This window comes from Macrotis lagotis, chromosome 4 (assembly GCF_037893015.1).
Source record: "Macrotis lagotis isolate mMagLag1 chromosome 4, bilby.v1.9.chrom.fasta, whole genome shotgun sequence".
Taxonomy (NCBI): domain Eukaryota; kingdom Metazoa; phylum Chordata; class Mammalia; order Peramelemorphia; family Peramelidae; genus Macrotis; species Macrotis lagotis.
Genome location: NC_133661.1, coordinates 130000114 through 130013607, shown reverse-complemented (window position 1 = coordinate 130013607; position 13494 = coordinate 130000114). Strand labels below are relative to the sequence as shown.

The window sequence follows — 13494 nt, the reverse complement described above, 5'->3', positions numbered from 1 at the left end:
TCTCAGTAAAGATATCTCCATATTGTTATAATTTTGAAGGTAGTTATTATAAAAAAATTCCATCTGTAGCTCTATATAATTTCAGAATTTAAGTAGTGATAAAATTATATCCAGATCACCTAAAATTCAGCCTGAGCTTTGAGGAGCTCCATTGAGTTTTAATCCTATTTTTTTTGAAGAGAGAAAGCATAGAGCGGCAGATAGAGAACTGTCAGGTCCCACCTCTGACAGACTCTGTGTGACTTTGGCAAGTCATTTAATTTTGGGGGGGCTCTTCCAGATTCTAAATGCCATAGAGGTGTTGGCTTGCATCAATATCAGGTCCTTTTATATCCAAGAGTTCCCCATACCACTGAAATAAAAACTCCAATACCTAACCCCTATTCTTTTTTCAAGGTCATTTACAATTTAAAAAAAAAACTGTGCATATGTAACAATTGGAGTAAAACTGGTTTGCTCCAACATTCATCCAATGAGAGCAAAGCAGTGATGGCCCCTGCTTTTTTAGTAATTCACAGATAGATAAGACAAAGGGGGAATTTTTAAAATATGGAAAGCAAAATGGTGTCCACTCATCCCATAAAGGTGGAAAGAGTGCTAGGTAAATAAAATTTCAATTTTCTGAGGGAAATTGCCCAAGAGAAGCCAAAAGGAAGAAATAAGTAGTAACAAGCAAAACTCTGGTGAGAGATTAAATTTCTTCACTTTTCTGTGACAGAATTAGTCTCCTTATATTAACTGAGATGCCTTGTAGTTATTTCTGTTCTTGTCTTACCCCATTAATAGGTGGCAAATTCTTTGAGAACAAGACCTATGTCCTATCTGTCCCCTGAAACATTCTAATACAATACCTTTAAAAAAGAATGAGTCAATCAGAGAGCTTTTCTTTCTTTCCACAGTACACTTCATACTTACAGTGAGGTTTCATTTTGTTCATTTTCAATTAAATAACAACTTAGACTCTTTTGACAGGCTCTTTCTGCCAAATCCAAGATACAAATGACCCAGATTATAATATGGGAACCATTTCTTGGGAGTCTTTGTTTTGCCATTACATAGCTAATAGTATAAATGAATAATTTTAGAGCAGATTTGGTCAGATTCAACATTTAGGACTTAACAAGCAGAGCCTTATTGACAGAACCCTATGTAAGTCATATTTTTTTAGTACTTTGCTGTCACTATGACTAAGAAGCATGTGGTCTTCATGGATAGAACCCCTTAGCAACAGAAACAACACTGGGATACATCCAATAAGGAGAAGATCTTTTATACTATATTATGTGACACTTTCTTCCCTTCGTAAAGCACTTCATTATTTTTCTTCCAAAAAAAGCAAAACAATTTTTTGGCCAGGTCTTTAGTTGCTAACCAAACACTATAAATAACATAGTTAACTCCCAGAAAATGGACTAGCTCAGAGTGCCACAATTCCTGGCAAAATATAGCTTTTCTTCCTGTTGCTGGGAAAATTTCTGCTCAAACTCACCAGGGGGAATTGAAAGAGTAGCAGACTACCATCAGTAGCTGAGCTTTAAGTAAGGTTTTAATCTTTTTTTTTTTCAAAAGTGGAAAGTTGTTTCCCACCATCTGGCCCACTTGTTTATCCAGGTTTGAATGATTAGTTCATAAATATCTTGAATAGTCTTTTTCTTTTTTTAATCATTATTCCTGTACTGGCTACTATAATTAAACAATAGGTCATCCCTTCCTATATTCTTCCAACCCACCCTATCCCCATCTCCTTACACACACACTCTCTCTCTCTCTCTCTCTGTCTCTCTCTCTCTCTGTATTTGTTGTTAGGCTTGTTTTCCTGACTAATTATATTGTTTTGTGCTTTGATCTGAAAAAATAAGCTCATGTGGAGACAGAATTCTGATTTTAAGTAAAATTAACTTAAAATTGAACAACACTACTCAAATTAAAGAATAATGGGTCATAGGCATCAGAATAGAAGACCAAAGAATCAGTTTTTTAATTTGCCACTGCTTCATGAAACTCACATTTCCAAAACATTTAAATGCTCTGTATCCCCATCTCTGAGTATATGACAATATTTTTTGGGGGGGGTATTTGTGACATAATTTTGTTATTGTTCAGTTGTGTCCAACTTCTAATGACCCCTTTTGGGGTTCTGTTGGCAAAGGTATTGACTAAGGTAGTGTTTTAGCACATTCTATAAGTGAGGAAATTGTGACAAACAGGGTTGAGTGACTTGTCCAGGGTCATATTGCTAGTAAGAATCTGATGTTGAATTTGAATTCAGGTCTTCCTAACTCTAGGCCTGACACTCTATTCACTGTACACCTAGTTGCTTGTGGCATAATTATATTTTTTAATTGCTTTTAAAGCCTAAGATCAGATTGAGTTCTTGAGAAGACCAAGTGCTAATAATACTTCAGATGTTATGATGCATGGATTATTCTAACTATATTCAATATGAAGGAGTTAGCCTTGTTGTTTCTAACAAAAAACAATTTTCTTAATGGCTGTAGTGCCTGTATGATTCAATTTCTCTGACCATACATTAAAAAATTATAAAGACTGAGAATGTTGTCTAGAGGCATTTTCCCAATGATTCTGTCTCATTTTGAGCACTATTGTTTAGAAACAGAATTCTTTCTAAAATTGCCCTTGTGTCAGTGACTTCTGATTTGTCATCCTTACCATCTGAAGAAAATGGCTGACCCACAAACTCCACTTTTTGAAAACTGTTAACACTTAAGTCCTTCTGAAAATTAGTGTGTTTCTGTTGAGCTATTGTCTGGAATGTCTTGTTTAGGGAGTCAGCCAGATTGGAAAGAACAGGTTTGTAGCATTATTTCAAGCCCAGGATCTTTGTCAAAAGCTTTTGATGTAGAGGAAAATACTGAGCAAATGGGGTGACTAAAATATTTCTATACAACTTGCCAAGGAAAAAACAGCCTGATTACAGAGGAACCATGAAAGGCAGGGAAGGAGTGATGGTTCATAATCAGACTTTTAATTTGCTCTTCTGTGGAGAGCAGGATGATTACATTTTGTTTATCCAAAGACAAATTTCCTAGGAAATCATACTAGAGCTAAAGTACCTAAATTGTGTGGGATATGTCTTGGAGAACTTCTACCTAGAAACTGCTTCAGGAAATTTTTTAGGCATTTCTTTTTCTTTCATCACATAGAGCTTTTGTCTCTTAGCCTTCAAAGAAATTCCTGAACAGACAGATGCTAAATGCGATAATGGTATATGTAAAATGCTTTGCAAAACCTTAAAGCACTTTATAAATGTTAACTGCTATTATCATTATTGTTGTTATTGTTATTACAGAGTTCACCTTGGGCATGTGAAGGATAATAAAATAATTCATATTTATATTGTACTTTAATATTTTAAAAGTACTTTCCTCCCAACTCTGGGTGATAAGTGTTGCAAGTACTTTTAACCCCATTTTTCAAATAAGGAAACAGACTGAGAAGTTAATCAGCATCATGGATTTATTAAACAGTTCCTATGTGCCAGACATTGCTAAGCCCTGGGGATTCAAATACAAACAAAAAGACAGCTTACAAATTGGGGAAGGAATAGATATAAGATGAAGGGGAACTTGGGGGAAGGTGGTTCCACCATGTTTCTGGGACATGATATAGAAGTCCAGAGTGAGGGCAGCCTGTGAGAAATAATGAAATGACTGCCTGGGCACCCTCTTTATATTGAATTTCTGGTGGGGGCATTCAGTTAGAGAGAGGGACCCACAGGGGCATAGTGTACTTAAAAGGTCCAAATTCTAGGGCTGAAGTGATCTTTTAGGATGAAGAGGTTCGGGGCGGCTAGGTGGTGCAGTGGATAGAGCACCGACCCTGGAGTCAGGCGGACCTGAGTTCAAATTCGGCTTTAGACACTTAGTAATTACCTAGCTGTGTGGCCTTGGCAAGTCACTTAACCCCATTGCCTTGCAAAAACAACAAAAAAAAAGACAATTGGTCTGTAGGATGAAGAGGTTTCCAGGGTACAATGTCCATAATGAGTGCAGCTTAGTGGAAAATGAAGTTCAATGATTGGCTGACCAAGTAACAGAATCTCTTGCCGACCAAGTAACAGAATCTCTTACCTATCAGAGTTAACAATTTAACTGTGGTTTATTCTGATTCCAAATCTAGCAGTCTCTATCCCATACCCTCCAACTGGATCCTTTCAGGTGATGCTTGTGATAATAAAATTACCTTTTGTTTAAACTTTGAGCACAGAGTATATACATTCCCGAGCAGTCAATAGGCTGGTAATTTTTTGTATGGCACTGGAAGTTTAGTGAGCCCTTTCTTTGAGTCAGACCTGGTTTCACATTCTGCCATTGAAACGTGGGGGCAATGATCAACCTTGATGGACTTGCTCATTCCATCAGTGTAACAATCAGGGACAATTTGGGGTTGTCTGCAATGGAGAATACCATCTGTATCCAGAGAAACAACTGTGGAGTTTGAACAAAGACCAAGGACTATTACGTTTAATTTTGGGGGGGAAAAAACTGATGTCTTAAATTGTCTGATCTTGCTATCTCTTATACTTTGTTTCTTGCTTAAGGATATGATTTCTCATCATATTCAATTTGGATCAATGTATACCATTGGAAACAATGTAAAGACTGACAAATTGCCTTCTCTGGGGGTGGGGAGTAAGATTGGGGGGAAAATTGTAAAATTTAAAATAAATAAAATCTTTAAAAAAAATTCTGCCATTGACCCAAGGTCACTGAGACCTTGAAAAAGTTAAGTAAACTCCCTGTACCCCTCTGTTCAAAGAAGAGGTTGTTCTTAATCTGTGATTTTATACATATTTGCGATTAACACTTTTTTTTAAAAACGGACCATATTTCATTATCCTATCTGACAAGGCAACAAAGCAATGGACAAAGTCCTGACATCAGGTTCAAATCATGTCTCAGACTACCCTGGACCAATTACTTCACCTTACTCTCAGTTTGTCTGTCAAATGAAAAAAATAACAGCACTCATCTCAAAAGGATTGCTGGTACAATCCAATAAGAAATTAAAACACTTTTCAAATCATAAAACGTTCCACACGTCATCCTAAAAACCATAAGAATTTTGGTGCACCTTGTTTGAATGTCAGCCATCATTATAAACATCATAAAGTGAGATGATATGTATGGAAGGTATTTTGGAGGTCTCTATAAAAAGTGCTACAATGGAGGCAGCTAGGTGACAAAATGGATAGAATACTGGCCCTGGAGTTGGAAGGACCTGAGTTCAAATTCAGTCTCAGATACTTAATAATTACCTAGCTGTGTGACCTTGGGCAAGTCACTTAAACCCATTGCCTTGCCAAAAAAAAGTTATTGATTCCTCCTCCTGTTTCTTCACAGTACAGTTATTGAGCTGTGAAAGCTATCTTATTCTGTTAAATCTGTCTCAAACTGAACCATCTCATTTATATAGTGTATATACCAACCAACAACATATGCACACACGAAAAAATTAGCAACCTTTTTGACAAGAAAATATAGCAGTCCCTTTTTAAAAGGCATCAAACCTTATGAGAAGTTTTAATATTATTCTTTTCTGCTTTTAAATTCATAACTGCATATATATATTGATCAGATCATTTCATTTTAGTCTAGCTACATGAAGAATTGGAAGATATCTGGATGGAAGCAATGAAAAATAAATATTGACTCTTGAAAAGCTTTAAGATTAAATTTTACATATGTGTGTATATGCAGGTGTGTATCCATGCACATATAAGAACATGCCTGCATTACAGAAATGCCTATAGAATTATATTTCTTTACATTTACACATGAATATATAGAACTATAGTTTTATATGTGTGCATATACTTTATATGTACATATGTATGTATATACACAATTGCATGCATGGTTATATATGTAAAATATATATTGATTCCTAACTACATACAGTTGTGTTATGCATTTTTTTTGGAAAGGAATAGAAAAAATGTAAAACGCATATGCTTTACAAACAGTTTTCAAAGGAAAGAGGTAAGTCCCAATTTAGAGAATGCCATGTAGCAAACCTCTTTCAGATTGACTATTTAAAATATTTTTTAACCTCTCCATGGGCCTACAAATGAGCTCACTCATTTTACCTGTTTAATCTTCCATGAAATGAGATTCTTTTTTTCATTCTAATATAACCTGTGATTTGCATTTTCAGTCATATTTTCTAACTTCTCTTGGTTCCAAAGAAATTTAGAAATCTCACTACCTTGAGACTTTACTTCTACCTCCCTCACTTTCCTGCAAATGCCTACCCTGCTGGGCAGAATTTTAAATGGAAGAATGGAGAAATGTCCTCATTATGAAACTGGAATTCAGTGGTTCTTAACCTTTTAATATCACAAACTAGCAAATTGATTTGCTTGGCCTATCTAATGAAGCCTGCAGTCACCATCTCAGAATAATTTTATTAACTTCATAGAATAGATAGAATTACAAAGGAAACCAATTATTTTGAATTATAATTATTAAAGTATTTTTAATAACAAGTTTATGAATCCCTGTGTAGCTATTTTAAAATACTCGGGCAAATATGAGTACGTCCCTTTATAATATTACCTAAGAAAGGATTGATCTTGGATTTCAGAAAAAAAATACATCCACTTTTGCCTCCAATGCCATTTTTGAAATTACCTAGACTTCAGACTTGGCGCACTTTATATTTATGGATGTGCATTTTATCTACCTCTTTTGCTTGCATGTTTTTATGCATGCTCTAATATCTTCTGTTAACCCACTCCTCAGAGGCCCAGGAGCAGATACAGCCAACAAGGCGGATTTCCTTCTCCATCAGCATTTCTCCACTTCTCCTTAAGTCTAAAACTGTCTTTTCTCTTGGCTCTTCCAGTGATGAGGAGGAGATGTTGCATAGTAAGTAAGCAACTTTAAATGGGCAGGGACTGGCCAACTTTGTCAATGCAGTAGATGTATTACTTAGCAGCAGTAGGAGCTCTCTTAGCTCTTTGCATGTTCTATGAGAGGTTTACTGAAGCCACCTGTTTTCATGCTTTACTTTGAAAATTAGATGAAACAGTTATAAGTCCCTGTGCTCATCCCATAGCTCACTGATTTCAAGGCATTTTTTTGCGTGTAAATTTGGGTTCTGGGAAATAAGATCCTCCCTAAACCTCAAATACCTCTGAAGACACTGAAAAATGAGTAACCTTTAAGGGTGTTTTGGTTTCTATTTCTAACCCTAGGTACTAATCCACCAAGTTTTTATTTTTAATTTGAACATATAAAATTAAATATTCACCTTTCTTTATCATATTTTTTCTTTAGTGAGAATATAAAGTTTTTTACCCTTTCCTATAATGAGACCATTTCAAAAAAAAAGTACCTTAGTTTTGGAATCAAAACATTAAATTACTAGGTGTACATTATTATTTTTCTCCTATTGCTTTTTCTCATTTCTCTCTCAAAACTCCTATGAATAAGCTGTAGCTTAGGTAGGTAAATGTTTACTTGGCATTACCTAGTTGATAGGTTATACAAGGTCTCAGATTGATTATCTCCTCTTTTGTAAAAATTCTGTTGGTAATATATCAAGATTACTTTTCTTTAGGAGAACTCTTGTAACTTGAAGTAATTTTAAAAAGATTTTCAATTCTTCTTAACTGATGTTCTTGAGTTAAAATTTACCCTTCAAGCTGAATATCAGCATTATTTGTATATCATCCAGACTTCTCTGCCCCAGTACTTGTCATTCAAGTTTCTCTATGGACAGAATTTTCTTGGAAGATAGTTTTTCTTTCTCTGGTAGTCAGTAACTTGGTCTTTATCATAGTTAGGGAATTTAAAGTTTGAAAAAAGTATTAGTGGAGATGTATATGTATAAGGGGCTGGTAACAGTGGTTATTCCATAAATCTTCTCTACTAAAGATGGCAGCTACGACCCCATTTGGAATCCTAGTTTTTCTTGGTTAATAATAACTGATTTTGGGCAGATCACTTAAATTCCCTGTCTCAGTTTTCTTAATCTGTAAAACAGTGATAGCAACATTGATGATAGTATTTTCCTCACAAAAGTTGTTGTTAGGCTTATTTGAGAAAATGTATGTAAAACTGTTTGTGAAACTAAAAGTTTTTATGTACCTGCTATTACCATTTTTTTCTGTCTCTTTGGACTCTGTTAATACTAGTTTTCACACTTAATAACTCTATAATGTTAGGCAAATCCTCCCCTACCATTACCATAAAATGTCTCCAGCAAGGGGAGTTGTGAGAATCTAGTTAATATTCACTTTCAAGATCTATTGAAACTAAGATTTTTCCAGAGTAGTTCTATTTTTATGACACACACAATCATGTCATTATCAGAAATAGAAAAAAAGATCACCCACATATTATGTGCTTCTTAATGCTTCCATAATAAAATTGTAAACCACTCCATAGTGCTGCTCACTTAGCAATATCTGATCACATGATGATAGAACTGGAAAGATCTTAATAATCTAGTCTATCCTCCTTCATTTTATAGCTGAGGAACTGGCACCCAGAGAGGTTACAGTGAAGCTGGGGAAGGGGGAGTAGGAGAGTAGACTGTGTCCCTTCAGCCATTGTGCTTTCACTCATGCTATTAGGCATCGCTGAAATAGGAAGATCCTCATTGGAGGAAGGGGACACAAAAATTTAGAAATTATTTGAAAGTCATTTGTACAGGGTCTTCCCACTCTAATGACTAGTAAAACTCTGGTGGTAATTTTCTCTAAGTAATCTTTAAAAAGTTTTAATTTTAGTCACAGTGAAGTAAGATTCAGTTGCCAGATTGTTACTTAAAATCTGTTTGAGAGGTGTATCTGAGTATTGTGTATTGTATACAAAATAAATTGATATAAGCAGTCATTTAAATAACGAAATTATACTTTACATTGGGTAATTATGACCCTTCTGCCAATTCAATTCCAAAAACATAATAAAAAGGAATAATGCTTATATTTATTTGGTTTGCTCTGATTTCAGTGTGTTCTGTTCGGTTTCATTTAGAAGGTTCCACTGCCCCACTCTGATATCTAATGTAATTATTGAGAAGGAAAAATAATTTGATCTCTCCTCTTAAAGGGGGAAAGAATACTATTTTACAGATGAAAAAAACAGACTCAGTGATTGTGATTTTCCCATGATCACAGGTTAATTAATGGCAGAGCAAGGCTAAAATCACCATGTCATCCAGTTCATAATACAATCCTTTTTTCAGTCCAGTTTTTCAAAAATTCTTACTCAGTACCAACATAAAGACTGATCAAGGTAAAATTAACAGAGCAGAAGCAAATGAATATTACTAAAAATGTTTCTTTAATTCCCACTTTGATTAATGAAGTTCTAATATTGACAAAGTAGCCCTCTAAGAAACTAAATATCAGTAAAAGTAGAGAAGTAAATCCTTCTTGATACAGAAAACAAGGTACAGTATTCATGTCTTCTGAAGATTTTTTAACATCTGATTTATAAAAGTTATCACAACATTCTTGATTTGGTGTATGTTTGTTTTTTTATTCCATTCGTCACAAGTTACAATGTGCAGCAGTCTTCATCATTGCCTCATCATTGCCATTAGCTTAAATTTCTTTGGCTAATTCCTTTCCCCTTGCATGTTGATAACAAGAAGCCATCAGATACTTAATTTCAACATACTAATTCCTAGTATTGCCTTGGCCCTGTCTTTGTCACATTAACTGTAGTAAAACTTGCATTCTAATTTTTTGTTGTTTTTTTTTTTCCAGATTCACGATCCTTCCACAATACCAGTGCTAATTTGACTGAAAGGTATTATATATATATATATATTTTTTTTTTTTTTGGTTACCTCTTTCCTGTAATGACTTTGCATAAAACTCTGATGTCATTGGGTTATTTGAGGGCACACAGTGAAGAACTGACAACTCAAAGCAGTTGTCTGTCTAATAAGATACATGTATTATTAGATGGTAATTCACAATAGTATAATTTAATATCATCAGAATTTTCACCTTTTCTTTTTTAAAAAAATATATCTATTTTCATCCACATGCACATGCACATGCACATGTACATTTATAAGTTACAAAATTTCCTTCCACCCCTCCCTTCAGCGGCAAACAGTCCAGGTTAACATTGTACATACATATTTTGGATAAACATGTTTACATATTAGTCATTTCCAGTATGAGGAATTGGGATTAAGGGAAAGAGATACCGGTAATTTTTTATAAAGTATTCATCAGATTCTGAATGGTTGGTTTTTCTTGTTTTTTTAAGGTGTTTTTTTGTTTTTTTGCAAGGCAATGGGGTTAAGTGGCTTGCCCAAGGCCACACAGCTAGGTAATTATTAATTGTCTGAGGCCAGGTTTGAACTCAGGTACTCCTGACTCCAGGGCTGATGCTCTATCCACTGTGCCACCTAGCCACCCCAGTTTTTCTTTTTTTGGTGTTTTGTTTTTCCTCTGAATGGGGATAACATTGTCCATAGCCAGTCTAATACGATTGTCCCAACTCTCTGAACTGCTGAGAGGAGCTACTTCCATTAAGATTGATCATCTCACAATGTCGTTAATGTGTATATTGTTCTCTTGGTTCTGCTCCCTCATTTCCCCCTTTCCTTAAATTTTTTTTAATTTAAAAAAATTTACTCTGAGACATTTGAACCTGTGTCTTCAAAATTTAATTTTTTGTTTTTATGAGATTTTGTAGAAATATACTTGCAGAGAACTGACCGGTTTTTGTTCTGTAATTATTATATATAAATACATGTGGTCCTACCACTTTGTAAGTTGCATATTTCTCAGTTCTAATAACTATCTATCTGCAAATATGACACATCACTGTATACTATTCAGTAGACAGAAAATGTCTGTTCTTTATGCTTTCTTTTTAATTCTTTTTTTTAATTATTGAGATTTGTAGTTTTGAATTCAGGAAAATTAATTGTATTTTCATAACTGTTTTACAAAAAAAGCTTCTTTCACAGAGATTCCATACTGGCTTATTGCTAGTACACAGAAATCTTTATTTCTATTTGATCTTATTTGATATCTTTTTTTTTTTTTTTTGAGTCCTGAGACATCCTGGGGAAATGATCTTGTTCTTTTTTTTCCCCTTCAAACTAAAACACTTGCTACTTTGGATTATTTTTTCCATGTTTCCTACTGGGGGTAACAAAGGTGAATTTTGGGGGGAATATAAAAAAGTCCATTTATTGGTAGACATGAATCTGATGTGATGTTGCCAAAGGTAAAGATTTCAACTATATCTAAAACTGCCTTTTATTCCTTATTTTCCTTTTCAAACCTAACCTAGAATGTTGTCCTATTCTGAGAAAATTTTGAACAATCACATATAATTTCAATCAACAGAACTACCCATTATAAACAAATCAGTGATACAGATTTTAATTCCTTCCTTCAGGAAATTCATAGTACAACCTGTCTTAGAATTGGTTCAGCTTTTATCATCAAGGTATAATTCATTCACTACAGATTTTTAGAGTCACTTCTGGCTGATAGTTGACTAAAATTAACTCCTTGTAGCTCAGCCAATTGAGGAAACCAAACTTGACAGTACTTTATATGTAATAATATTTGTGCAAAAACTATAAAAATCTTAACAAAAACCATCATTTACTTCTCTAAGAGATAATATTTAAAATTTAGAATCAACTCAAAGAAAAATCCAGGATACATAAGTTTTGTTTTATGATTCTTTTACTTTTTTAACTGTGGATCTGTGATTGTCAGATTGCAAAGAAAATCAAGGAAAAAGTACCAGTATCACAAAAATGAATAGTTATTCCATTGTAGTACAATAGTATTAAAATATTAATTACTTATAAGAGAATAAGACATCATTTCTCAGAAGCAGAGGGCACTGTAGCATATATTCCATCCTAATTTTAAAGCATTTTATGCAAATATCCCTAAGTCTTCTCTACTATGTGATTTTCATTTTTGTTTTTTTTTAACATGAGATTATGAAACATTTGACCTGTGATTAAAATGATAAGTGACAGAATGGGATCACATAGGAAAAAAATTTAGATGAGGAAAAAAGGTTATATCACATATTATTTCCCTTTTTAAAAAATGTTTTTTTTTCTTTTAGTGTAACAGAACAGGCATTTAGCTTTGCTCCACAAAGCCCCTCCAAGAAAGATTTTGAAGGGAAAAGTGGAACAAAAGTCAGCCGTACCTTCAGCTACATCAAGAATAAAATGTCCAGCAGTAAGAAGAGCAAAGTAAGTGAATCTGGGACTCACTTGTCCTTATGTTTTGCAGAGTCTTTAGGGATCACTTAAATCAGACATCAGAATGTTATGGTTATTATGTATCAACTAAATCAGATGTAACATTAGGATGTGGTTAGGAAAAAATTCAAAGATATTATCTAAAAGCTCCTTTTTCCAAAATGGATAACAGGCCAGGCTTGTGCATGAGTTGAGGCAGAAGGATTGTGATGAGATTAATGAAGCAGATTTAAAATGTCACTCTTAAGATTTGCAGTTTTAAAGTATTGTAGTTTATTTACTGGTTCAATTGAGTATTCACACCTAAGAAAGGTGATCCCTCAGGAGATCACAAGGTCTTTGAAAATTGGCTTTTTAAATACGATTTATTTTAATTTTGGCCCCCCAAAAAAGCATTGCCAATGTTTAATATTTTCAAAATATTGAAAGCCAGAAATAAAGAATGATTTAATTTTCTTATAATTTTCCCTGGTAAAAATAAAAGCCAGTGGGGATAGGTACCTTACTATTGAAATTTCTGCTTTAATTCTCTTACTTTCCCCCAAATTCCAGTTTGAAAATTTATTTGCAAAAGTCCTTAAATCAGTTCTGTTATTGAGCTGACCTTGCCTGGGGAGAGAAGTAGTAATCTCCAAGATAAATGGTCCCCTCCAGTCACATTAAACTCTATTGTCAAAAGACAAGGACTAACTCAAGTACTTACTTCATGGTCCATAATCATGAACAAGTCAATTTGTGAATATGCAGCAACCAGATCTGCTGTTTTTAGCAATTATCAAGAAAAGTTATAGTGCTCTTAAGGGTAGCGTATCTTTTGCTAATAAAGAGCAAAAGAAAATAATTGAAGTTTCATCCTCATGCCTCTTTCTTGATCACTTGAATAAAACAATTATGATGGTGATGATGATGATGATGATAGCCAGGCATTGTACTAAACACTTTACAGTTACTATCTCAGTTGATCCTCATAAAAACTTGGGAAAATAGGTGCTATTACAATGCCCCCATTTTTCAGATGAGAAAACTGAGGCAAGCAGATTAAGAGACTTGACCCAGCCCTTTATCCTACTATACTCTGTACAAGAGCAGAAAACCAGATGAAATGAATCTAAATAATCAGAATTATTCAAATATCCACTATATAATTAGTTATAAAGCCTAAAGAGGGGTAAGGATTCTTCATTGGAAGATTAGTAGTAGAGCCAAGATGTGAAGAGACATCAGTTACTTTCTAGTCACTCTTGAGTGACTTCTAAT

At 34.2% G+C, this 13494-nt stretch overlaps 1 protein-coding gene across 2 annotated transcripts in view; it reads left to right on the top strand.

Moving 5' to 3' along the window:
- AKAP13 (A-kinase anchoring protein 13) overlaps nt 1-13494 on the top strand; it is a 129952-nt gene that overhangs the window by 55599 nt on the left and 60859 nt on the right. Inside the window, exons 9-11 of one of the 2 annotated variants that reach the window (XM_074234143.1) lie at nt 6765-6890; nt 9743-9785; nt 12096-12228. In XM_074234143.1, coding sequence (XP_074090244.1) covers nt 6765-6890; nt 9743-9785; nt 12096-12228 — 302 coding nt within the window. The remainder of the gene's footprint in view (nt 1-6764; nt 6891-9742; nt 9786-12095; nt 12229-13494) is intronic. The other variant, XM_074234144.1, reaches the window with a different exon arrangement.